Source organism: Syngnathus scovelli, chromosome 5 (assembly GCF_024217435.2).
Source record: "Syngnathus scovelli strain Florida chromosome 5, RoL_Ssco_1.2, whole genome shotgun sequence".
Lineage (NCBI taxonomy): Eukaryota > Metazoa > Chordata > Actinopteri > Syngnathiformes > Syngnathidae > Syngnathus > Syngnathus scovelli.
Window position 1 is genome coordinate 15748994 of NC_090851.1, and position 24677 is coordinate 15773670.

Genomic DNA, 24677 nt, shown 5'->3' on the forward strand with positions numbered 1-24677 from the left:
CAAAAAGCTTTTCAGGTACAAGACTGTAGTTTTAGGTGCTGAAGAAAGGCTCTCAACTTAAGTTTGCACGGAAGAGAGAATCAAGAAATACCATTAAGAATATTTTATTATAATTAGTATGGAAAGTATTCCATGTCCTTTAAATGTAGTCCAAGGACAAGCAGTGATGTGTACCGTAATTTCCGGACTATAAGTCGCGGTTTTTTTCATAGTTTGGGTGGGGGGGCGACTTATACTCAGGAGCGACTTATATATGTTTTTTTTTCACAAATTTTTACTTGATCATTAAGACATCACTTACAAGTATAGTTGACCACTTCCCATGTTATTTTTAGTATAGTTGATCACTTCACATGCTTTTATATCTTTATCTTGAACATATTCAAAACATAAAAAATAGAGAAAACATCAAATAAAGCAATTAACACTTTAAAGCACCATATCCAAGTCCACTGTCTGCTGTATGTACACTTGCTCAATTTTTGCTCCTATTATATTTATTATTATTATTTATTATTATTTGTTTATCATTTATTCAACACTCTTATTTATTCATTGTTTGTGCCTTCTTGTTTGTTTTTTTTGTGTTGCTTGTATGCATATGTGTACTATCTCACCAAGGGATAGTGGAAACGTAATTTCAATCTCTTTGCGTGTCTTAGTATATATAAAAAAAAATCAACGATAAAGCAGACTTTGACTTTGATAAAACAACCAAAAAAAATTATATTTTCAGACGAAACTGGATGAGGGCGCTCTAAATTTCACCGTTGGCCGTGACTCATCAACTGGGTGGGCTTAAGAAAAATGGCACCAAAAAGAAACTCATATTTTGCAGGTTCCAAACTTCAAGTTGTAAAATATGCAGCTGAAAACAGTAATCGAGCAGCAGAAAGAAAGTTTGGAGAACCGTGATGTACCAATGGATTACTATTTCAAGTGACGTCAGTAGCGCGGCGCGGCGGTTGTTTACATACAAACGTGCCCACACAAGGACTACCGGCATCATTCGCGGTGATCATTTCTAAGTGACACGGAGGACAAAGAGTTTGAAGGAATTAAGGATTTGGAGTGACATAGAAGGTTTGAAAAACTTTTATGGCTTTTACGCACGCCCGGTCCTACTCTACTGAGTCGGGGGCCGGTGCTCGGCCGAGTGGTTGTCCGCGAACGGTGAGCGGGGCTCGGACATGGCCATTACGCACGCCCGGTCTGTCTGGAAGTCCACGCCGCCACATGCTTGGAAGTTTGTTTTGTTTAATAAAGAGCCGTTTACCAAACCCACGTCTATCCTTGTACTTTGTTAACGCTACAATATAGTTATATAGTAGATCTGTGGAATGAAGACGAGGCTGACGTCAGGGCGCACGCGCGGCGATGTTGACAAAGGACGAGGAATTTGATTGATGGATTTAATGGAATTAAAATGCACGGATGGTTTGATAATATTATTGGCTTGTATTATAGTTATTTGAAATATAGTTTATCTATCGTTATATGAGCCTGTGGAATATTTTGAAATGCAAGCGCCCTCAGCCGTGCGCACCCATTGTTGACAAAGAACGATCGATGGATTTAATGAATTGAAGTGACACCGATGGTTTTATAATCATGTTATTCATGTAATAGTTGTCCTTAATCACTCTATATGTTACGTCAGGCCCGTTCTCAGCTCTTTGTTTGTGTTTGTCACGTTAGCATACCTATCGTTTAGCCTGTTGTTGCTATTTAATGAATTGGAGTGACACCGATGGTTTTATAAACATGTTATTCATGTAATAGTTGTCCTTAATCACTCTATATCAGGGGTCACCAACACGGTGCCCGCGGGCACCAGGTCGCCCGTGAGGACCGCATGAGTCGCCCGCAGGACTGTTCTAAAATTAGCTCAAATAGCGGCACTTGTCAGTGAGCTGCATCTATTTATTTTACAGTCAAACCTCGGTTTTCGAACGCCCTGGTTCTCGAACAAATCGGAATTTGAACAAAAGAATTCAAGATTTTTTTGCTTCGGTTGTCGAACAAAATTCGGAGGTCGAACCTCGCAAGATGAGCCGGGAGGACCCGAGAAAACCCGACGGCGCGGCCCGGATGCCGACTGACTCCGTTGTTATTGTATTTTCGTTAATTTGAGGAGTGTATTAACCCCTAATCATGCCTCCAAAGAAAGCAAGTGGGAGCAGTAAAGGATGTAAAGCCATCCTAAAACACAAAGACGCTCTTAAAGCAATGTGACAGTGAGCGCCCGGCGCGCTGCAGTTGCGCAATCGGACCAAATTAAGCTCCCTGCGCACTGAGGTCCACTTAAATTTTGGAAAGTACATCAGAACTTTAGAAATGTTTTCTAAATTTCAGCGACGGTTCTGTCACAATAATGCGACCAGTGCGGTGCAGTTGCGCGTTCGGTGGTGCGCTGCAGTTGCTTGATCGGACAAATATGCGCAAATGAAAAAATGCTTAAAAAAGGCGTTTTTATTTTTTTGTGTGTGTCTTGAAACGGATTAAAAGATTTTCCATTATTTGTAATGGGAAAAATAGAATGGAATTCGACCGATTCGCTTCTCGAACCGCCTTCTGGAACAGATTGTGGTCAAAAACCAAGGTTTGACTGTAGTTTTGCTATTCTTGTTAAAATCACACTTACATGTGAACTGAAAATGACAATAATAACACATAGTTAAAGCCAAATTGAGCAAATTGGCTATTTCAGAAGTGTGTGTCAAACTGGTAGCCCTTTGCCTTAATCAGTACCCAGGAAGTAGCTCTCGGTTTGAGAAAGGTTGGTGACCCCTGCTCTATATGTTACGTCGGGCCCGTTCTCAGCTCTTTGTTTGAGTTTGTCACGTTAGCATACCTATCGTTTAGCCTGTTGTTGCTATTTAATGAATTGGAGTGACACCGATGGTTTTATAAACATGTTATTCGTGTAATAGTTGTCCTTAATCACTCTATATGTTACGTCAGGCCCGTTCTCAGCTCTTTGTTTGAGTTTGTCACGTTAGCATACCTATCGTTTAGCCTGTTGTTGCTATTTAATGAATTGGAGTGACACTGATGGTTTTATAAACATGTTATTTATGTAATAGTTGTCCTTAATCACTCTATATGTTACGTCAGGCCCATTCTCAGCTCTTTGTTTGTGTTTGTCACGTTAGCATACCTATCGTTTAGCCTGTTGTTGCTATCGTTTAGCCTGTTGTTGCTCGTTCATGACTGTTTTTGGTGTGGGATTTTGTCGAATAAATTGCCCCCAAAATGCGACGTATACTCCGGAGCGACTTGTATATCTTTTTTTTCACTTTTTGGGGCATTTTATGGCTGGTGCGACTTATACTCCGGAGCGACTTATAGTCCGGAAAATACGGTACACGAAAACAAAATACTGAACTAAAAAGCTATGTTTTGTTAAATCATGCAAGTAATTTAATCATAGGATTTATCTTTTAACCATCAGTAAAGACCTCAAAAGTGCTTGTTACAGTTTTGAACATCTGAGTCCTATTTGTCCTCTGCAAATGTCATAGCAAAGACACAAAACATTATTGCGTGACTGATAATGTGGGGCAGGGTCATCCATAGCAACATAACAATAACAATCCAATAAAACTTTTATTGCCGCTTGCTGAACTTAGTTCCACGTGGCTCTAAATGCCTGGACACTAGTTAATTTGCGATTGAGCTCTAAGCTTTGAGGGGATTTCTTTGCATCTTCAGCGATTATTATTCTGTCTAACACACGAGATCCAAAGTCTGATCTCAAATCAGTTGTTCTACAATCATCACTATCCTACAGTTTTCCATTGATCTTCTAAATTTGTGGAGGTAGTTGTCAGTGGTAATAATGTTTTATAGAAGGCATTTTTTGTTTTGCTGTAGTAATACCATGTACTGCATCAATTATGTAATAGCCCAAGGGTACATTTGGGTTCATGCGAATAACTGCTAATGTTGTGCGTATGTGCTTATGTATCAGGCTTCATGAACGAAGTCATTCGGTGTGGCCCCAGCTGTGGAAGGACAGAGCAGACTTTACCAATCCACTGTACAAAGCTGAACTGAGTCAATGTCAGGGTGTCCTGAGACCTAACACCACCCCCTACTGTTTTAAGTAAGTAATCGCAGCATAGACATTCTGTACTTATGGTGTTCCTTCGCTATATCGGGGTTCAACTTTCGCTATCTCTGTTTTGCGGAATTTTTTTGGGAGGCGTGTCAGCAAATGGAGTGCACTTATACAGTGCTTATATCGACAACATGGTGTTCAAAGCGCTTTACAAAGTCTCACATTCGCCCATTCATACCTGCACTGTGTTCTGACGCAGCACGGCTGTCCCTGTTAGGAAGAGCCGCTGCTACGGTGTGCACTGGCACGTTCTGTTGGGAAACACAGAACATTATTCAGATGCGCCGTTGAGTCAATCAGTCGAGCCGTATAAGCCAGATAGTAAACAGTTTCGCTCGGGCAGAGGGGAGCGCTCATTCACTGATCACAGTTCCGGGATGATGAAACGTCGACAAATAATCGTTTTTTTTCCCCCTGATGTTTTTGTTAACATTTGTTTTAAAGGCCTAGAGACACCGATATATGTACAAATCGGTTTTAGTTAGCTTATGGGCTTCTAAATATAAATTGACGATCAAAACAACGAAAAGGAAGCTGTTGCTCTGAAAAATTTAATTTAATTTTGCCGCGCAGACGAGCTTGACTGCACCGAGCCGCCAGCCGGAAGTGACGTCTCATGACGTCCCAAGTTGTACGCGTTTAGCTTCAGTGAATGTAAACAAAAAGAGAAGAGGGGCCAGCGCAGAGACGTCGGGCCAGGCTTGCGGCCAACCCAGCTCGCCCAGCCGTGCCTTCCATTCTCCTGGCGTACGTTCGTTCGCGGGACGACAAGATGGGTTGCGTTCGCCTGATAGGATCCACGAACCGGACAGTGCGTGCCTGCTGTGTGCTCGTGTTCACAGTGGCCTGGTTGACTGTCATCTTTCCGGACTCTGCTGTGCATCGGGAGCGGCTAGCGTGCTATCACTCTTATTGTTCATCTTCTTGTTTTATTTTTCCTGTGTTGTTTACTTGTATGTGCGTTGTGAACTCTGTCTTATCTTTCCGGACTCTGCTGTGCATCGCTCTTATTGTTCATCTTCTTGTTTTATTTTTCCTGTGTTGTTTACTTGTATGTGCATTGTGAACTCTGTCTTGTCTTTCCGGACTCTGCTGTGCATCGGGAGCGGCTAGCGTGCTATCACTCTTATTGTTCATCTTCTTGTTTTATTTTTCCTGTGTTGTTTACTTGTATGTGCGTTGTGAACGCTGTCTTGTCACCCTGGGAAAGTGAGAAACGTAATTTTGATCTTTGTGTGTCTTGACATGCGGAGGAATTGACAATAAAGGAGACTTTGAGACTTTGACTTTGAAAAGTATGTCGAAGCGTGACGGGAGGGGCACAATTCAGAAAACGTGCTCAGCTCGACGAAAAAATGCGATTTAAGCAATAAAATTAAAAATGCGCCTAAAACCTAAACCAAACGCTGCAGATGTTCATTTCTCCATGCGCAGTGGTCAACTCGGCACTCTAAAGCCCCCTGAGAACTTTTTACTATGCCAACCTAACCACAGTGACGGGAGAGGCACAATTCAGAAAACGTGCTCAGCTCATCGAGAAAATGCGATTTAAGCAATAAAATTAAAAATGCTTATAAAACCTAAACCAAACGTTGCAGGTGGTCATGTCTTCATGTGCCGAGATCAACTCGGCACTCTAAAGCCCCCAAGAGCACTTTTTACTATGCCAACCTAACCAGAGTGACGGGAGGGGCACAATTCAGAAAATGTGCTCAGCTCAGCCCAAGTGAACTGCTAGATTCATCATATTCTGCGTCAAAAGAGGTTTCTAAATCGGATAAAATGATGCTAATATTGCCGCTAGAAACGGAGCTGTCGCTATCATCTGCCATGTTGTTTGGGTTTGTTGACATCCAGATGTACATACAACTTGTGACGTCACAGTAATGGCGCCGCCAGTTTGGCTTCGTGCGGGACCCAATCGATAAACTGGCATTTCATTTCAGCTTTATTCTTAGTAATCGGTGTCCATTTTTAATTTCCAATGCGGCAAATGTGTTCACTTTATACATTCTATCAAATTCCGTTCTAATTGAAAAAAAAAAAAAAAGGGATGTCTCTAGGCCTTTAAAATAGGCTACCTTAACTGAAATCCAGCGTCTTTAGCCAAAAGTGCAATCCGGTTTAATGCACGCCTTGTTGATGTTATTGTTCAAAGCGAAAGTTAGTTGCTGCGACTACTTTCACAGGGCAGTGCTTCTTCTTCATCTGTGTAATAGAAGCGAGACGCAAAGAAGAAGCTATCATAGAAGCAGCAGCAGTAGCAAGATGAGCACCATAGCCACCAACCTTTGTTTTGCACAATAACAGTAACAACGAGAGTCTAGTCACAGCCCACCAGTATTTGGCTGGAATGCACCACGACATTAGAGTTAGGCCATTTTAGGCTAAAAATAAAAAAACTTAAATGCAATGTTGTGTTGTAGTCGGCCACTGCTAGAGGAGGCAGAGCAGGCTTCCTCTTACAGCCTGTTTTGTTTTTGTTGCCATCATCTTCTTCGTTGACATTGTCGCCGACTTCTCTCTCGTGTGTCTGTTGAGGCACCTGTCATATCTCAGTATGAACAGAGTGGCACCCACATGACGTCAATTAGTATTTAGAAGTAGAATACGTCAGTGTATGCCAAGCCTTAAATCAAGTCAACAAAAAAGAAATTAAACTGATTGCTGGGAATACAGGACCAGACAGTACACCCAACCGATTGTGTGTGCGCAGATCTCTAGCACTGAAGCAGCTGTTCAGCTCAGCCTGAACAATTGGGATGTCATTTCCAGTGGACAACAAGTGGAAAAATGACTGCCCCCCCTAAGGTGGATTAAAATGGGTTGATATTGCGTCTTAATTCATATTCCATAAATGCACTATTAGTAATCAAAATACCAGTGGATGGTGTACATAACATTGTAAAGGGTTTTTTTTTTTTTTTTTTTACTTGATTTCCCCAATTTTCATTTACAATCTGGTGCATAATTTTGTGTTGCATGCCAGAGAACCAAGTCAAAAATGTGTTTATGCAAGGGGAGATGTCAGAGTGTGCCTTGCTTAATGGCAACTTTGCATTAGCCTGCAATCAAAAAAATCAGCATCACTTCCACTAGTTTAAATCTTTACATTTTGGTCTACAGCAGGACTCGTACTTCTGCCCTGTGTCTCTGAAGCCCAATTCCTGAAAGATGAGCTCCTGCTGACATCTTACTTTCTGTGTGTACTCTATTTCCCCCCTATTTAAGAATGTGGAAGGGACTTTACAACCATACGGAGCGGTCAACGCCTCCTTGCCAATCACCTGCAGACTTCCTGTCTGCTATGAGGGAGGAGTCCCTGCAGCTGGAGGAGGAATTGACCAATCACCAGGAGGTAGCACCAGGAGGAAACGTTCATCACCACCCGGGCTCCAGACAAGGCATACGACACACAGAATCATGACACCACTACAAACCTTCTTCCCCAACCTTCCTTCCTTCCTTGGCATTGTTTAGCTAAATACAAACCTTCACAACAACATTGGCACTTTGATACATAACAGCTCAATCAGTCAATGCGCTCCCAGAGTTTCACACATTTCCCATCTTTGTTTCAAAAAACTGTCTTAAAAAAGTGTCTTAGTGATTTCCCTGAGGAATCTATGATGAGTAAATAAAGGTCCTCTTTATTTACTTTTCCTTTCTTATGCAGAGGATATCTGTGCTAACAGAGAAGCCAATAACCTGGGAGAAAGTAGTGGTTAAAAGGAGGACTCGGCACATTCAAAAGAGACACTGTGGGCCGGACCCACCCACCACAGACACAATCCCAATCACCAGACCCGCACAGGACCACGAGACCTTTGGACCAGCCGATCAAAACGCCAAAGTGAAAAACCCTGCTCTCACCCTGCCCCTAGGCCAGTCCATCCTGGTCAAACATCTCAACGCGGACGACATCTCCAGCGACCTGGAATCAGGCGTGGCCGACCTCAGCAGTCGATCGTCCAGTGGTGGGGAGGAGGGCAAGGACCCTGAGATGGACAAGGTAGCCTTCACTACAGCCTGACTTATAATTAACAAATAATTGGAGTCGAAGTCTGTTAGCATTGTTTTATTTTAAATGCTTTTTGTTGTTCTTCACAGATATGTTTTTTGTCATACAGTATTTAAGATGATAAAGCCTTTTTTTTTTTTTAAATATGAACAAAATCTGGGCGCTCATTTGCTGTATTTTTACTTTATTAAATGCACTTGTACAATGGGGTCGTTATGCATTTCATGCAAGCTAATTGGAATATTGCTCAATACAAACCTAACGAGAGTTTATTTACATTACGGTTATGAAGTGGCTTCTGCATTAACAAGTTCATTCAATTTGGCTTTTTGACAAAGAAACTGTTGGTTCTGTAATCATGTCAGTCATAAGATGTGAAGGCTATCTGTTTTGGGAAATAAGAGTTGCTTCAAGAAAAATCTTGGTTCAAGAGAAATAATGGTTATGGTACTCTTCATCTAAGCAACTCAGAAAGAAAAATTAGTGTCAAAACGTTTGTCATGTAGTATTAACATTGAAAAGCCAATGTGGAACGGTTTGGTTTTAAACTGCTATTTTACTGTATTATAGAACCCCTAGGAATCACTTTGTCAATGAATTAGAAGGGATGGATTGACTTATAAAGGAAGGTCTTGAAAAATAACTAAATGTGAACATTCTTTGTATCAACAGCTGATCATAACTTCTTTCCCTCCATGTCATTTTGTGCAATATAATTTATTAATGTTTGCGTGCTCAAATTGTAATGTGATTTAGCAGTTGAGTGCATCACTGTCTATTATTTAAACTATACTGTCTTCTGTCGTCTGTGTCCCCATTCTTGAATTTAGAGCTGCACCTGTCAACCTGGTTAATGTACGCCAAGTTGAGCATTCTAAGACTTGACTCTGTTTTATGTTGTTTTTTGACTAATGAGGGACACCTATTGTTTGGCTCAAGGTGAGCAAGTTGCTTTAGGCTGTATGAAAAGCATTACGCACAACCCCTAACAAATGCTCAGTAGCATTACAAAGCTGGTGGTATAAAGAGGACCAACTTTCAAGCAGAAATCTGGACTGGGGAATAGAACCAAAAGAGGCAATATATACAGGCCACACAGTTGACCCTAATATAAAATATTTCATAATATTGTCAACACATTTACTTGGGGGGTGGGGGGTGATATATTACAGCAAAATAAATTCAAATTGTGTAAATAGTGCAAATCCAATTTTCTTTATACACCACTCACTGTTGCCTGAGGTGTGTATAACTTTTCTGCATTAATGCTAAATCAATAAAACACTTTTTCAGGTGGCAATACTCCTGGTCTGACATACTATCTTGAACACAAATGTGAAAGATTATACTTGCGTGATATACACTTTTTTGGAATGATACAATTTGCAACAACAAAGGCAATTGCTACACAATATTTTTATATTCTTACTTAATGTTTTTTCTAAAAATAAATCTAAAGGTAACTCTAAATAAACGACATATGTAAAGGAGAGGATCCGGACACTTCAAAGTAAAATATTTATCAGCCTTGGCTAATGGATAAATTGTAATTGCTCAAAGTTTCTTTTATTTGTGAAACCCAGCCTAAGGTGGCCTATGGTTTGAGATCACTTGTATAACGCGTGGTGCACATTGGTAGGCTAACTTATTGGACTGTTTAAGGCTAAACACTACGACTGCTACTGCTACTACACAAGTGTAATTTGACTTGACCAGACACATGAATTTTTTTTCAATAATTTAAGGTATTAAACTTTTCATGTAAGGTTAATTGCAACCAAAATTGGTAAGAAAATGGGTGTGACAGGCTATATGTGCTCTTCCAGGAATTGGCTGAAAACAGTTCTGACTGGCTATATGTTCTCTGCCTGGAATTGGCTGCAAACAGTTCAGACTGTAGCTGCTTCATACCCAAAGAAAATGACAGAATTGCTGATTAAAAACTACATCAGTAACACAGAATGAATCAGTAAAAATAGCTTCAGTGTCAAACTCCACCATAGGTAGACAAAATCACCTCTTTAGACACAGAGAAAAATAATGATCGTGAGGGTCAGTGTCATCAGATTTATTTCATTACAACTGTTAATCTCATGTACCACAAAATACAGCAAATGACAGTTATAAGTATGCACTTACAGTATGGAATGCATTGCACAAGCAGCTGTAATTTCTTTGTTGGCTTCCACAACTTTGACCTTTTGTTTAGACATCATTTTTAATTATAAGATCTTGTGCAAGAGTTGGTACTGGTCCCATATACAGATTGGGACTCCTGGGATGGCATCTTACTTTTCTTTACTCTCTTTGAGGCACTCAGTACAGGTTACTCATTGTGTCTTTTTGTTCTGGAACTTGCAACTGAAAAATCCTTCAACCCACTTTATTTACGCAGACATGATTGAGTCATTAGCTAAAGGATAGAAGGTGGTGATTCGATTCCACAATGAATATGGTCAGTTATGCTGAGATTGTACTTTCCTTGAGCAGTGATGGTGTTAATAAAACAGTGATGAAAATTTCTTATTAGGTTGCACATTATTCATCATTTATTCCCAAAAGGCTAGCTGTAAATCATGAATTATCACCAAATGTTGGCGATTACAGTCACAATTTCAAATGCTTGGATACTTTCCTCATCAGATTTCAAGTCATCACCATTCAAATGATCCATCAACAACACCTGGTCAGCTAACGCACAAAGTTAGAGCCTCCACAACCTTTGCAACTTCTTAAGTCTTTTTTCCATCCTTAACATGCAGTAAACGTACTACTCTCATGAAAAGAAAAGCTGCTGGCAAAGTTTTTGTGTTTCATCTGGACAGGTGACCTCATGACCAATGGTGCGAGGGTCACAGTAGATCTCGTAGTCATTTCCTCCCTAAAGCAAAACAAAGAAATACACAGACAAACGCGCGCACGCACATAAAAATGAATCGTTAAAACCATATTTTCTTCAAACCCTGCCTCCACAAACTTCTGCACACACACATTAAATAGAAAGTAACGTTGGTTTTCCTGATACTATTAACACAAAAGTCCCAAACGCATTGCTTTGGGGAGGTTGTGTTACACTTTGTGACTTGTGTGTAACTTGTTCCAATGTGTCATCAGAAGAAATTTCCAACATAAGGTCCAAGGCCACCCTTTGGAGTGAATTCACCTATTCATTCTATCTTCAATTAATTTCTGAAAACCTCACCTATTAAGTAATAGTTTTTTGGGCCAGCCAGTTTGGCACCATCATTGCAGCATTGTGTTGCAAAGAAACTACAGTATGTTGAATGTTGAGGAGCTTCATTCGGACAATATTTGTGCAAGGTACTCAAGGCGCCAACACCATGACCTCATTCACTGTTCAAAATATCCATTTTATTCCTAGACCTAATGAGGCTTTGCAACTTCCTTTACGAACCGCTGTGTCGTATCCATGGTAACAGTTTGTGTGAGCCCACTTTCTATGATAGCTGCAAACTACATTACAATCCTTCCTATTGATGTAGCGGGGTAGAAGGATAACAGAAAAGTGTTTGGCAACAACATACATACGCATACAGACAACATTGTTGTTCAGATGCATGCAGTATTGCTTTCTGAAGTCTATGGTTGTTGGTGCAACTGAAAACAGCGTAACAAGTTTGCAAGACATTTTAAAATGCTGTAGAGGCCTATAATTGTTTAGAAAAGGAAATGAAAAATATTCAAATATACTGCTGCTGGAAACAAAAGCTGCTCTAACCAATGATTGACCGTTCCTTCCAGTCTCGTACAGAAGTCACGCCCATAATTGTTTCTACGTCAGAGGAATAAGATGGATATAGCTCTGGAACTCGGGATTGATCCCACTACCTATGAGGTGAAAGCTGGCCAACTCAATCACCTAAACCACACCCCCATAGTGCTCAAAATTCCCAGATGGAAACAAGTGGATGTAAAGGCCTTGTGTTTGAAAAGGTGATCACTTGGCTATCAACAGGATTAGGTTTATACATGCAAGTGGAAGTATAAGACCTTTTCAATTTCACAAATTCTGCATTTTAATGGTGATCAATCAGCTTGTGGACAAGAACTGCAGTTTGCTCACAAACTAAATGATTCATATTCAATATATTAAATATTATAAAACGAATAATTAATATTAATTAATTATACAAATATCTTACATTTCCAAAGTTGTGCTATACATCAAGACAGAATACAAATAGAGCATACTCACAGGTTTCGTTTTGTCACCAAAGAAGTGAATGGTTGAGTAGTTGTCCTTTTCAATGAGCCCCAGGCAGTATCTTTTATCCCAACCGTCGGGGAACACGTCAAAGCTGATCTGTCCTCCTGCAGAGAAATCAAGTGTCAAACACGAGAGGCCGCGTCACCTTCTGAACGGCGCTGACTCACCGATTGAAAAAGACAACCCTTTTCCTTTAAACTGCTCCTTTAAAATAGACACAAACTTCTCCCGGATTTTTTCTCTCTGTTGGGGCGAGAAAACACACGTTTTATGCTTCGTACATTGTTACTGACATTACTTCAAAAGTTGCTGAAGACACTTCTTACGGGAGTAATGATTATCCCCTTCTGAACACCAAAATCTGCATAAAAATGTTGATATGCACGTGGACGTCACATTGCCCACTTCGGGGGCAAACATTTCTGACTGTTGGTGTCTTTGTGCCACTCAAGAGCAGAGGCTGGACAGAATTACTTCTCATGCAGGACGTTTTTACTGTGACCATCTGAGGCACATTAGTCCAATGACTCAAATACCGAACTCAAAGTACACGTACATAGTACAGCAATTGCTCCTTGTTGCTGGTTTCTGTCAATAAAGCAAATGTGGTTTACTCAATCCTTCTGAATTGGGCTATTTGATGTGTGTCTATTTCAGGGGTCGGGTAACTTTTTGGCGGACAGAGCCATAAATGCCCATTTTTTAAAAATAATTTCCCGTGAGAGCCATACCATTTAAAAAAAAAAAAAAAGATAGGTTAAATACAATTAAATGCATGTATTTTAATTAAGACCAACGATTTTTTGAGTGTAGTAATGTATTCTTTTTAATAACGTTTTTAACGTCGCCAAAAGAGCCATATCTGGCTCGCGAGCCAAAGGTTCCCGACCCCTGGTCTATTTAGTAGTAATGTTTCTAGTTCATAAGATCTGTGTGTAAATCAGGTTTAAAGAAATGTCAAGCATCCTGTACCTAACAGATGCAGGAAAACTTCTTGAAGCTTGTGTGACGGAGGATGGATTTAGCGCTGTCACTTTAGATTCTTTATAGAATGGATTATCCTCTCAGCTATTCCATCGACTCAATAATTGACCCAAGACCCTTTCCGCGTCATCCCAAATCCCAATCACTACCAGTCACAAACCTAGATAAAAATAGGTGGGCGAGAAGGATGAAACCGGCAGCCTAATGATTTCTCTGTGGCCGATCGACCAACCAACAGACAGACAAATATTATCGACTGTATTCTCCCTGTGAGTGCCTGGGTGCTTGCTACCTGGTCCAGCTCAAAAAACTCTTTGCGTTCCTCCACACTACAGCTGCGTCCAATTGGGGAGACGTTCAACATTCCGTTCCGAAATTCAATGAATGTACCCCTGCCAGAAAAACAACAAGTAGAAAATACACACAAAACGCAACAACAAATTTTAAATACTTTTAAACCAGAATATTCCACACTTTGACATAAAACATAAGAAAGAAACTGATATTGGTAACAAGAGTGAAATGATAATACCTCTTCTTGGGAAGTTTGATCTTGGACAAGTAGTTGAGACAGAAATTAATGAACTCTTGTAGTAGATCTTCTCCCATGTGGGCTTGGATGGACTGATGATAAGCAGCACATAAATAGAAAAATGCTGACAATCAGAACACCTCAGCATCAATACGCAGTAGAATGATGAGGCTAGGAAAGACCATGTCTTACCTGAATAGATAGTAACTGTCCCTCTTTATAGGCCACAAGACCATTCTCTGCAAATACATAGTCCACTTTCTGGATCACTGTTTGCAGACATCAGAAAGTAGGATAAGCATGATTAAAATTAGAGTCGGACTATAAATCACACATCCCACTACACTATGATGCAGTGTGACCTACCGCAAATTACAGTACTGCATACGCACGCACGCACACACACGCAAACGCGCGCACACACACGCAGGGATTTTTTTTTCTTTCTCAAGTCAGAATCTGATGATTTGATGATGATATGATATGATGATTTCATTTAACTTTGTGAGTAGTAATAATGTTGTGGGCAGCAGGGATGTATGTCTGAAAGACAAAGTTCAAAGACAATCTTTATTGAGAGTTCAGGTTTGATTGTCTCACCATCATTTCCCAGTTGCTCTTTGATTTTGCAGAGGTCCGACCCCCCCACCACGCCGACACGAACCCTCGTCTTCAATTTCTCAATAAACGCAGCTATTTCCTCAGTTACAGGCTAAAAGCACACAAGTGACATAACAGCAGAAATATAAATAGCAGCAATAAAATTACAAAGCTACGGCACAGAACTATCATTATAGACAGTTTATTCACAATATTTTACAAAAGGTTCTAAAAGTTAATGTATATAATTCAAAGAAATAAACTTCAACTTCAAAACCCTGCTGGGATAGTTGTTCCTTCGTATGTGTTCTCCACCTTTAAACAAATTTTTAACTTTCATTGAGGTTGAAAACACAAGGCTTTAAGGGATCAAACAAATGAATGCAATTGGGGTGAGCTGCACACCCACCTCCACTTACAGCACCCCGAGCGCTAGAAAGCTGACCAATGCATCAGTGTCACCGATTCAGTGTGCTTGCTACAGATAGATTTCATTAATTATTAACAGTAACATAATTAAAAGCAATTTGAGCAAACTTATTTCAGTTTCAACTGACAGTCCCTTTGCATTAATCAGTACCCGAGAATTAACAGTTTCCTAACCTGGTCTCGTACTTGACAGACATGTTTTGACAAGGGAATTATGTCACTTAATGGTAACACTTGAGATATAATGAGCAAAGAAAATTATTTGAGGATAAGAATATTATTCAGTACTTTGAAAGATATATTTCTCCAGCGATCTGTGCCAATGATTTAAAGTGACTGGCACAACACTTACAATGAATAGCTTTCATTACATGACAGTAGGTAGTACCTTCCGAGAGACCCGTCTCAAGACCAGGACCGATATCAAGAACTGCAACATTTGAAGGTACAATAAACCAATCTATCAACCTCTTGCCATTCATACCAAGTCATGACTTCCTGCAAATACATCAACTTTCAGTAAGTCAGCTTGTGAGTAAATTGCGACCAGATAATAATTAGTTCAGTAGTCTGCTTCATTTGCGTGCTCTTTTCTTTTCTGACTCGACTTTAATATACGAAGTGGAGGCTCCATAAGCGCAGTTCCATTCCTTAAATCAAAACAACTACGTACTTATTTACATGGCAAGAGTCACAACCAACGAGTGATGACTGACAGCGTTGCACTATTGTTAGCTTTGTACGACCGATGCCTCTCGAGAAAGAGCACCGTGGAGCTCGGCCCAGGACTCCACTTATTTAAGAATATGCTCACTCAACTGATGCATTTTCTACCTGTCTGGCGGCTGTCAAGGTGCCATCAACATCAAATAAGCAAAGAGTGTTGGAGTCCATTGAACCTTCCCCCATCTTGTCTCGCAGTTTGTTCAGTACCCTTTCCTGTGTGCAAGTAGGACGCTACTGCCATCTACCTGACTGGAGAGTGGGTGTGCTGATGTAATTTTGTGTACTAGATTTTAACCACTGATTCACATTATTAGTTGGGTTTCCACCCAAACTGTTTCGAATTTTTAAGCGCATTTAGTGAAAATGCACAACACCTTCAGGTTTATTTTTGCAATTTTTGAAAATTCAAATAAAAGTAGATGGATAGAAACCAATTGTTTACCTGCATTATACAGATTAGAAAGTTATTTCTTCTGTCAATACTTTCCCATTAAAGTATTGCAATTTCTCTTTTTTACGTATTTGAGATCATTTATGTTTGTTAATTTCAACAGTTAGTAGTCTTAATTCTTCCTCCAGTTTCCTTGATACAACTTTCAAATGAGTCATTTGTCCAGTTTACTGAGGAGATAGAGAGCGTAGATATCTGTGCATGCACAGTTTTGATTCGCGAACTCTTCCTCCAGTTTCCTTGATACAACTTTCAAATTAGTAATTTGTCCGGTTTACTGAGGAGATAGAGAGGGTAGATATCTGTGCATGCACAGTTTTGGTTTGCGAACTGGCAGTGGATGAGATACGTATACTACCGGCACGGTTTAGCAGCCACCGACATATATCAGTAGTAGCAGGCCTAGCTGACGTGTTTACGTGGCAGCCATTTTGGCGGGGGCGTCATTTCCATACAAGTCCTGCTCTAACACTTGCTATGTCCGAATGGCCACGCTTATCTCCTTAATGTAGTGGTCACCAATTCCGGTCCATGGGTCTGGCCCACTTTTTTGTCTCCCTGGTGGAGCACACCTGATTGAAATGATCAGATAATCAGCAATGTCTGCAGAATCTGGATAACAATGATGATCATTTCAATCAAGTGTGTTGCAGCAGAATGACATAATATATAAGATGCATTATCTCGGATCCCAAGAACAAGAATTGTGGCCCCTGCGATAACCCCTCAATCATTCTATAGTGCTGCACTATATGGAGCACTAAAAAGTAGTTCCTACATTCTGTTCAGCAATTTCAACAGCCAGTTCACTACTTTTCTCCTCGTTACATATCACGGGACCACCGTATTTGTCATGACGAAGCGACACATCTATCTAGATCTCTGACTATTTATTGTAAATACAAAATACATTTTAAACTGCATTTCATTTGTTGTATGTCTTTTCAATTAAATGAAATTAATTGTTTTTGTTGTATTTAGTCATTGTATTGCTTTGATATTCGTGCTTGCGCCATGTTGTCCTGCTCGCAATGCATTCTGGTCTACATTCAACTTGAGTGAAAATGAATCATACACTGTTTAGTAGTGTTCCATTTTGTAATTTATGGAAACTTAATAAAATATTGCTCGGCTAGCGACTGTTTAAACGTAACTTTAACTTTTCTTATTTGTTGTAATTTAATTTCCTTGCTCTTTTGGCATGTCGCAAACACAAAACTAAAGAAAATCAAATGAAAAAAAATCTTTGCCATGTGTTGTATGCGACCCCAATAGTCTAAACATGGTATTCTATTAATATAGCATTTTTGAAATATGAGTTTAGCAGAAACATCGATACGTTTTTATCCATCTCAGGAGGTGGCCAATTTGACACTGTCAACTGAAAATAATATCATAGTTAGGTCCACTATAACTAGTCTATCAACACTGTAACAGTCTAGACTTTGCTATTTGGCATACAATGATTTATATGCCTGGTTAGAATAGGTTATTACAGGAATTTCAGTAGAGCAACAGGTTCATCATACAAAATTAGAGTAATGCATACTGCCCTGTATTATATTTAAAAAAGTTGACGGAGACACACTCTTTATCTCTCCCCTCCATCCATCCGTCCGTCCGTCCGTCCGTCCGTCCGTCCGTCCATCCATCCATCCATCCATCCATCCAGCAAGAGACGTTAAATATGGCGTACGTATTTGTATTTAATTATTAGCATCAACTGTATTCCATGACCGTATTGCTACGGTTTGGTGGCAATTGCCTGCCAATGTAGCTGTTGTATGGAAAGCACTCCAGTTATTTTTTCATATCCAAAAAAGAGATGGTGAAAACGAAACGAAGAGTAACAATTGAAGTTGGAAGCCCCAGGCCCCGACTACCACTGTAGGTTTTTGTTTTGTTTGAACAAAGAGTCTTTCGCGCCATGTGTTTAAAACCCGCAACTGACCAATCACTATTCAGATGAGACATATGTACATGATGTTTTCGCTCTTAGTATTGTGACCAATCAAAAATCATCTTTCTTTCTCGTCCTCTGGTTTCAAATTGGAATGATCAGATTTGACCAATCCGCGGGCTGGTGGGGAGGAGTTCTCCAAGTACTTCAAGGCAAGTTAGTGTGGCGTCGCAGGCTGTAACAAAACCTCAACGCTTTGTGCTGTCTTTAGTCCGCCACAGATTGTCTAAACTGGTAACTGGTAAGTGGCCGTGGTTTTCTTCATTTTTATGTCCATTATTTTGTGTTAGCTCATGTAAGCCGTTTGTTAACCGTTATCAGAAGTACGCCATGTTCCCGTTTTTGTCTCGATGAATATCTTGTACCAACGAACGGTTATAGAAATGTTTAACCGCCCGTCACAATATGTTAAGTGTTATTTTTTTATAATGATTTAGACTTTATTTTCCACAAGTACATTTGTTAGTAAGAAGCGAACTACGCAGGCCGTCTGCTTCATGGTAAACAACTGCAGCTCAAACGCCATTTGGTTAACAGCTTTGCACGATGGCCGCGCGTGCAACTTTCGAAAGTAACTGTCTCGAAGGACCCTGTTTCTGTTGGGCTTCTTGCCATATTTATATTAAACGTTAAACGAACCTTATTACGTTGTGTGAAGGCCTGTGAGGAGTTCGACCACTTTATTAAGTTTTGTGAAGTTAACTTTAGGCGGGAAGATACAAAATGGAGTCGCGTCTTTTTGTCCCTTCGACGCAGAAAGCCGATTAAGGCCATGAAGCATCTTTCAGAGTCTGCGGCCTATTTATTTGTATGGCTACATTGTTAAATACGATTAACATGTCACTTGTTGACTTTATTTCACTATATAGCGCCCTCCCACATAATCTTCGTTTTTTACGTTAAGACCTAGTTAATAGTTTTTTAACGTTCTCTTTCCGGTCAAATTTTGCTGTTTTTCTGAAAGTTCGACTACTGTCCATTGTCTGTAGATAAAAAGTAGCCATGGCAAAGGATCCAAAAAAGCCCAGAGGCAAAATTTCATCCTATGCTTTCTTTGTGGCAACCTGCCGTGAGGAGCATAAAAAGAAGCACCCAGGAACCAGTGTTGGATTTGCAGAGTTTTCCAAGAAGTGCTCTGAAAGGTGGAAGGTAATTCACTACGGCCTTAACACATAATAAAGTGCTAGAGTGGGTATTTGGGTTGTAATTTCTCATGGAACCTTCATTTTAACATTAATATTAGTTTGTTGAAGTGTTTAGTTCTCGAGACTAAATGTATGATGATTTGTATAAAACTTGTTCAGCCCATGACTCCATTGTGTGTCTGTGTGTAGACCATGTCTGGCAAGGAAAAGCAAAAGTTTGAAGAGATGGCCAAGAATGACAAGGTCCGGTATGACCGAGAGATGAAAGGTTATGTCCCCCCGAAAGGTGCTAAAAAGGGAAAGAAGAAGAAGGACCCTAATGCCCCCAAAAGGCCTCCGTAAGTTAAAAATAAAAAATAAAGTAACCCATTTTGGTATTAATGTTCTTATTTTTTCTAGATCTGCCTTCTTCGTCTTCTGCTCGGACCACCGACCCAGGATCAAGGAGGAGAACCCTGGCATCTCAATTGGTGACATTGCCAAGAAGCTTGGAGAGCTGTGGTCCACACAGAATGCTAAAGACAAGGCTCCATATGAGGCTAAAGCTGCTAAATTGAAGGAGAAATATGAGAAGGTGTGGCATTTAATTTACCACATTTGAACTATGTACCACCTAAACTTAACATATCACTTAAACGTACCATTCCCAGGATGTTGCTGCTTACAGAGCAACAGGCGGCTCAGGGAAAACTGACGCTGGCAAGAAGAGTGGCCCAGGAAGGCCCAAAAAAGCCCAACCAGTTGACGATGACGACGACGATGATGATGAAGACGATGATGAAGACGACGAAGATGATTAAGCAAGTGGTTATCCATGTGATGTTTGCATTGCATTAAGCTAAATTCTTTTGTGTGGGTGTTCAAACCGTATAGCCTGCTGTCCCTGTTGATCAACTTTGAGTGATCAGACCTGTTATTCCTTGTCAAATTCAGGGATTTAGACCCCTCCTCCCCTCTTCAATTAGTCCCCATAATTATTTCTTCAGATCCTTGTTATTATATTGAAAGGGCCAACTTCAGGTTTATTGTACCACCTGCTCGGTGGCCACTGGACAGCAAGGTTTTAAAGAAATAGTTTGCTTCTCAAAGCACTGCTTAGGATTGTTTAGTGGTGCTGTTCGTTCACTGTCATTTTATTCAGACTTCTAGTTTGACTTAAAAAAAAAAAAAAGCAGCCATTTTAATGTTAAAACCTTTGTGTAGAACTGATTTTTTTTTGTTTTGTAATAAAAATTTTGTATATTGGTTATAGTTACGTGATCTGTTTCTTCACTGCTTAAATAGCGCAAGTGGTGTGTAATTTTCAAAGTTTGCTGTGAATAGTACAACCCATGTTTGAATCGCATTCAGTTTAACCTTGCAAAGTACTGAACTGTGGTATTAAGTTGTACATAAACTGTTCAAGACAAATATTAAAGTGCTTTTGGACAATTTGAAATGCCATTAGAGATAAGTTGTGCGCTGGGGAAGTTGTACAGTTCCACTAATTGGGACTAATGATTAAAAATGTCATTTTTCAGCCAGTTTATTTTTCCTCGTACAGTCTTCCTAAGTAGCTCAACATTAACCTGTTTTTTTCAGGTTAATGTCACCCGAGTTCTTGAGTAACTTGGTATGGGCAAGGTATGTTCTTAAGATCTGCATTAATTAGCAAATCTGTGGCTCGAAGGCAGGTGAGGCAGAACAATTAAATGCGCTTCTGCTAAAGGCAGGTTTATTTAACCCACTGTTATTGTGACTATTTTGTGTCAGAGTGGTGGAAAAATGGAAATTGCATTTTAGGATTTTTAGAGAATTTATTTGGAAATTATGGTGGAAAATAAGTATCCGATTCTACAGTACAAGATGTGCCCACTGCTTAAACCATTCAAGACCCACCAGATGATTGCCAGAGAGCATATGTAAAACCCACAAAAGAGAACCAAAATGCAACACAAACTCAACTCATGTTTGCTGGAAAAAAGCTGATATGCATTGCGACAACATACCGACTGTAAAGCATGAGGGTGAAAACATTGTTCTTTGGGGCTGTAAAAAGGACCGGAAAGCATTATTGGGCCCATTTAATGTAATTTTGAGCCCAAACCTTTCATCAATAAGAACATCCATCCATTTTCTATACCGCTTGTCCCCACGGGTCGCGGGCGTGCTGGAGCCTAGCCCAGCAATCATCGGGCAGTAGACGAGGGACACCCTGAACTGGTTGCCAGCCAATCACAGGGCACACAGAGACGAACAACCATCCACACTCGCAGTCGGGGACAATTTGGAGTGCTCAATTGGCCTACCAAGCATGTTTTTGGGATTTGTGAGGAAACCGGAGTGCCCGGAAAAAACCCACGCGGGCACGGGGAGAACAAGCAAACTCCACACAGGGAGGGCCGGAGGTGGAATCAAACTCGCTCCCTCCTAACTGAGGTGGACGTGCTAACCAGTGCACCACCGAGCTGCCCTCAATGAGAACATTAAAGATGAAATGTTGTTGGACCAATGAAAGAGTGGCTTTGTTAAGAAGCATCTCAAAGACCTGGAGAGGCCTGAGCAGTCTCCAGACCTTAATTTCAGAAAAAAACTGTGTTGCTTGGCCTTAGCAATGGCAACCAAATGTCACTGCTCAAGAAGAGTTCTGCATGACGTAATGGGTGAAAACACCTACACAAGACATACAGTAAACATTTGACCTCTGTTATTGCGCCAAAACTATTAGTATTACAAAGCAATGAATTGAACTTCTATCATTGACCAAGTACGTATTTTTATAAAACTACAACACCTCTTGTAAGACCGGAAATAAACATCAAGCATGCCACACTGGTGACACAAGTCTTTGCTTGTTGTGCAGAGATTTAATCCGTTTTTAGAAATAAAAGCCATCATAGCAAGTGGTCTGTTCATTCTTTCTTGAGAAATCAACACTTCATATGAAGACCGCTGCTATATCGCTGTTAAGTTCAAAACAAACTTTAAAAAGTATGTTATATTTTTTAAATGTATTACACATAATTTGAATTCTTAGAATGGACCGTTGCGGGGCTGTTTGTGTGACTTGTTATAAATTTTGTCCAATTTAATAAAATGTGTGTGCATAAGAAAATCAAACCTCTTCATGTTAAGGGTAACAAAATTTGCTAAAATACATGATCAGAAAAAAATTAAGGTCTGCTAAAATAAATGATCAGACAAAAATTAAGGGACTTTTTTACAATACATTTGTGATTGACTGAGTTGACAATAAAAAAACACTGATAAATCACGATTAAATATTTTTAATTGTTTATACACACGCAGGCACGCGCGCGTACACACACACGCACGCGCACGCGCGCGCGCGCACACACACACACACACACACACACACACACACACACACACACACACACACATTGTACATTCAAGACAGTTTATTCCTCTTGGACCTTGAAAGTGAGTCATAAAGTAAATCTGATCACATCTCGTAAAATGGAGACGATTCTATGTAGAATCACGGCCGAATCATTCTACGTACAAATTTATCACGCTTGAACACTTAAGCTGTGGCAGACATGCATGACTGGCAGTTAAGACACCCAATAACGGATTAAATCGAGCTTTCTAGCTGCCCAATCACTGCTGCCACTGAGGCCTACTTCAGCAGATGCCGGACCGCGGGTAACAGCTTCAGTATCGAGGAGCTGTCCATTGTGCTCGACCTACCTCCAACTGATGGTAAGCACACGACCACAGAAGCATGAATTTAGCACCCTATTCTCGCCGGAATATGAAGCAACAGTAGTGGTACACCAACAAAGGGCGAGTATAACATTAGCGCGCCTCTGATGGAGACGAAGGCGATCTGCGACATGCACGTCTCAGTAGACACGTTCCTTGCGTATTAGTTAGGTGTGCTGAAACCCGTTGATGTCATCATCAACGTACAATGAAAGAATGACAACCAGCATATATACAACTCCAAAATGAGTCTGTTTACAAGCCAAACAATATGGGATGGAAGTAGCTAACGTCAGGTTAGCTTATTGGTTTTACACTGATTCTTTGTTGCTTTCGTACTCAAACGGAAACGTTCCCGTGTCATTGAAAAAAATTGAATGACTACTGCAACAAAGACGCAGACGCGCGACAGAACTATCGGGACCAAACCTCATTAGTCGTCTTTACCTTAAACACTGTCATTTTCTTTCATCTTCTTTACTGAGAAGGAGTCAAATACAAAAATAAAAATAGTGAACAAACACAACTGTATGTCAGGCACATAAATGGTGCCTAACAAGTAGCATACCACATTGAATCACAGGGAACTGATAATTTGACTAACTTGCTGCAGCGGGCTTGCCATTTTGAAGAGATGTGGATGTCGTTTGGCTCTACAGGTATTTGTGCTTTTAAAGTCAGTATACTGTTTCATCACATCAGCTTGGCACTGGTCTTTGTAAATATGAGAGTTACCAGTCAACCCAAGAGCTGTTCTATACTAGTAGTCTCTTGTAGAGTGCCGCCATTTTTATAAATTTAGAATTTACCCTTTACCTCGAACCACAAAAGCACAGCACAACATTCACAACATAAAATATATCTTCATTATATGACAAGGCACAAAACAAAACATAACAAAATAGGGGACATGGGAGGCACTGATACATTTTGGAGATATTAGTACCAAGACAGTGATGCGTTGGTTAGCACGTCCGCCTCACAGTACAGAGGTGCAAGGTTTGATTCCAGCTCCAGTCTTCCTGTGTGGAGTAAGCATGTTCTCCCCGTGCCTGTGTGGGTTTCCTCTCACATTCCAAAGACATGCCTGGTAGGCCAATTGACTGCTCTAAGTTGCCTGTAAGTGCAGATGGTTGTTTGTCTATGTGTGGCCTGCCATTGGCTGGCAACAAGTTGAGGGTGTCATCCACCATCTACCACCCTAAGACTGCTGGGATAGGCTCCAACGTTCCTCTGACCCTTGTGAAGCGAAGCAAGATGAATGCACGAATAGTAGCAAGACGAGCGAATGGTGGTTGATTGGTTTGCACATCCTGGTGCTCTGTTCAATTCCGGGCTCTGGGCATCTTGTGCAGATTTTGCATGTTCTCGACGTTACTTGCGTGCGTTTTCTCCGGATACTCCAGTTTCCTCCCACATTATAAAAACAGGGAACTGTGGTTTGCCCTGCGATTGGTTGGCAAACAGTTCAGTGTGCAGCCAACCTACTTCCCAAAGTCGGGTGGGACAGGCCCCCAGAATGCCAGCGGCCCTCTTGAGTTTAAAGCAGTTCAGAAAATGTCTGGATGGATAGACATAGAGTTGAAACCAAAAGTGTACATACACTGTGCAAACAGGCACACTATTTTTTCCTCATGTTCTCAACTAAAACCAGACCAAACCTTTCATGTTTCAGGTCACTTAAAATCACCAAGATGATTTCAGTTTGCTAAATGCCACAATAATGAGAGAGAGTGTACGTATTTTAGATATTTTTTATTATTTTATCCT

The 24677-nt window shown here is 40.4% G+C and overlaps 4 protein-coding genes and 1 long non-coding RNA gene across 16 annotated transcripts in view; 3 read left to right on the forward strand and 2 right to left on the reverse strand.

Annotated features, from left to right (window-relative positions):
- The window catches only part of LOC125969451 (myotubularin-related protein 7), a 41819-nt gene extending 31149 nt beyond the window's left edge, over positions 1-10670 (forward strand). For 3 of the 6 annotated variants that reach the window (XM_049721532.2, XM_049721531.2, XM_049721537.2), the window contains 3 exons: positions 3974-4108; positions 7355-7481; positions 7800-10670. In XM_049721532.2, the coding sequence (XP_049577489.1) occupies positions 3974-4108; positions 7355-7481; positions 7800-8156 (619 nt within the window). In that variant the 3' untranslated portion in view covers positions 8157-10670. Of the gene's footprint in view, positions 1-3973; positions 4109-7354; positions 7528-7799 lie in introns of all 6 variants that reach the window. The other 3 variants (XM_049721534.2, XM_049721536.2, XM_049721533.2) reach the window with 3 other exon arrangements.
- LOC137840286 (uncharacterized) overlaps positions 1-24677 on the reverse strand; it is a 245330-nt gene that overhangs the window by 178114 nt on the left and 42539 nt on the right. The window lies entirely within an intron of this gene.
- Positions 10198-22943, reverse strand: pmm2 (phosphomannomutase 2). 4 transcript variants are annotated; one of them, XM_049721585.1, is made up of 8 exons: positions 22893-22943; positions 14489-14600; positions 14081-14157; positions 13889-13980; positions 13649-13748; positions 12540-12615; positions 12361-12476; positions 10198-11025 (listed from the first exon to the last, which is right to left on the reverse strand). In XM_049721585.1, the coding sequence occupies exons 1-8, from the start codon at positions 22926-22928 to the stop codon at positions 10921-10923; spliced, it is 714 nt and encodes a 237-aa protein (XP_049577542.1). In that variant the 5' UTR covers positions 22929-22943; the 3' UTR covers positions 10198-10920. The 4 variants fall into 4 exon arrangements, with proteins under 4 accessions (XP_049577542.1, XP_049577539.1, XP_049577538.1 ...); XM_049721582.1 differs by lacking the exon at positions 22893-22943 and adding an exon at positions 15752-15910; XM_049721581.2 differs by lacking the exon at positions 22893-22943 and adding an exon at positions 15737-15889.
- On the forward strand, positions 18157-20637 carry hmgb2a (high mobility group box 2a). 2 transcript variants are annotated; one of them, XM_049721587.2, is made up of 5 exons: positions 18157-18295; positions 19044-19203; positions 19389-19537; positions 19599-19773; positions 19850-20450. In XM_049721587.2, exons 2-5 carry the CDS (start codon positions 19057-19059, stop codon positions 19997-19999), a joined length of 621 nt encoding a protein of 206 aa, XP_049577544.1. In that variant the 5' UTR covers positions 18157-18295; positions 19044-19056; the 3' UTR covers positions 20000-20450. The 2 variants fall into 2 exon arrangements, with proteins under 2 accessions (XP_049577544.1, XP_068506688.1); XM_068650587.1 differs by lacking the exon at positions 18157-18295 and having other exon boundaries at positions 19048-19203; positions 19850-20637.
- The window catches only part of wdr17 (WD repeat domain 17), a 72746-nt gene continuing 70646 nt past the window's right edge, over positions 22578-24677 (forward strand). The window contains exon 1 of one of the 3 annotated variants that reach the window (XR_007481579.2): positions 22578-22904. Coding sequence is in view for 1 of the 3 variants with exons in the window: in XM_049721510.2 (XP_049577467.1) it covers positions 22902-22904 (3 nt within the window). In the remaining 2 variants the exon portion in view is untranslated. The remainder of the gene's footprint in view (positions 22905-24677) is intronic. The other 2 variants (XR_007481578.2, XM_049721510.2) reach the window with 2 other exon arrangements.

Excerpts from the sequence above, each read along its gene's own strand:
- pmm2 (XM_049721581.2), bottom strand. The coding sequence starts at position 15,826 with ATGGGGGAAGGTTCAATGGACTCCAACACTCTTTGCTTATTTGATGTT. Across the intron at positions 13,981-14,080 it reads GACAGTTACTATCTATTCAG|TCCATCCAAGCCCACATGGG; the intron begins GTAAGACATGGT and ends GCTTATCATCAG. Across the intron at positions 12,477-12,539 it reads AGGGTTGTCTTTTTCAATCG|GAGGACAGATCAGCTTTGAC; the intron begins GTGAGTCAGCGC and ends ATTTCTCTGCAG.
- hmgb2a (XM_049721587.2), top strand. The coding sequence starts at position 19,057 with ATGGCAAAGGATCCAAAAAAGCCCAGAGGCAAAATTTCATCCTATGCT. Across the intron at positions 19,538-19,598 it reads AATGCCCCCAAAAGGCCTCC|ATCTGCCTTCTTCGTCTTCT; the intron begins GTAAGTTAAAAA and ends TATTTTTTCTAG. Across the intron at positions 19,774-19,849 it reads TGAAGGAGAAATATGAGAAG|GATGTTGCTGCTTACAGAGC; the intron begins GTGTGGCATTTA and ends TACCATTCCCAG.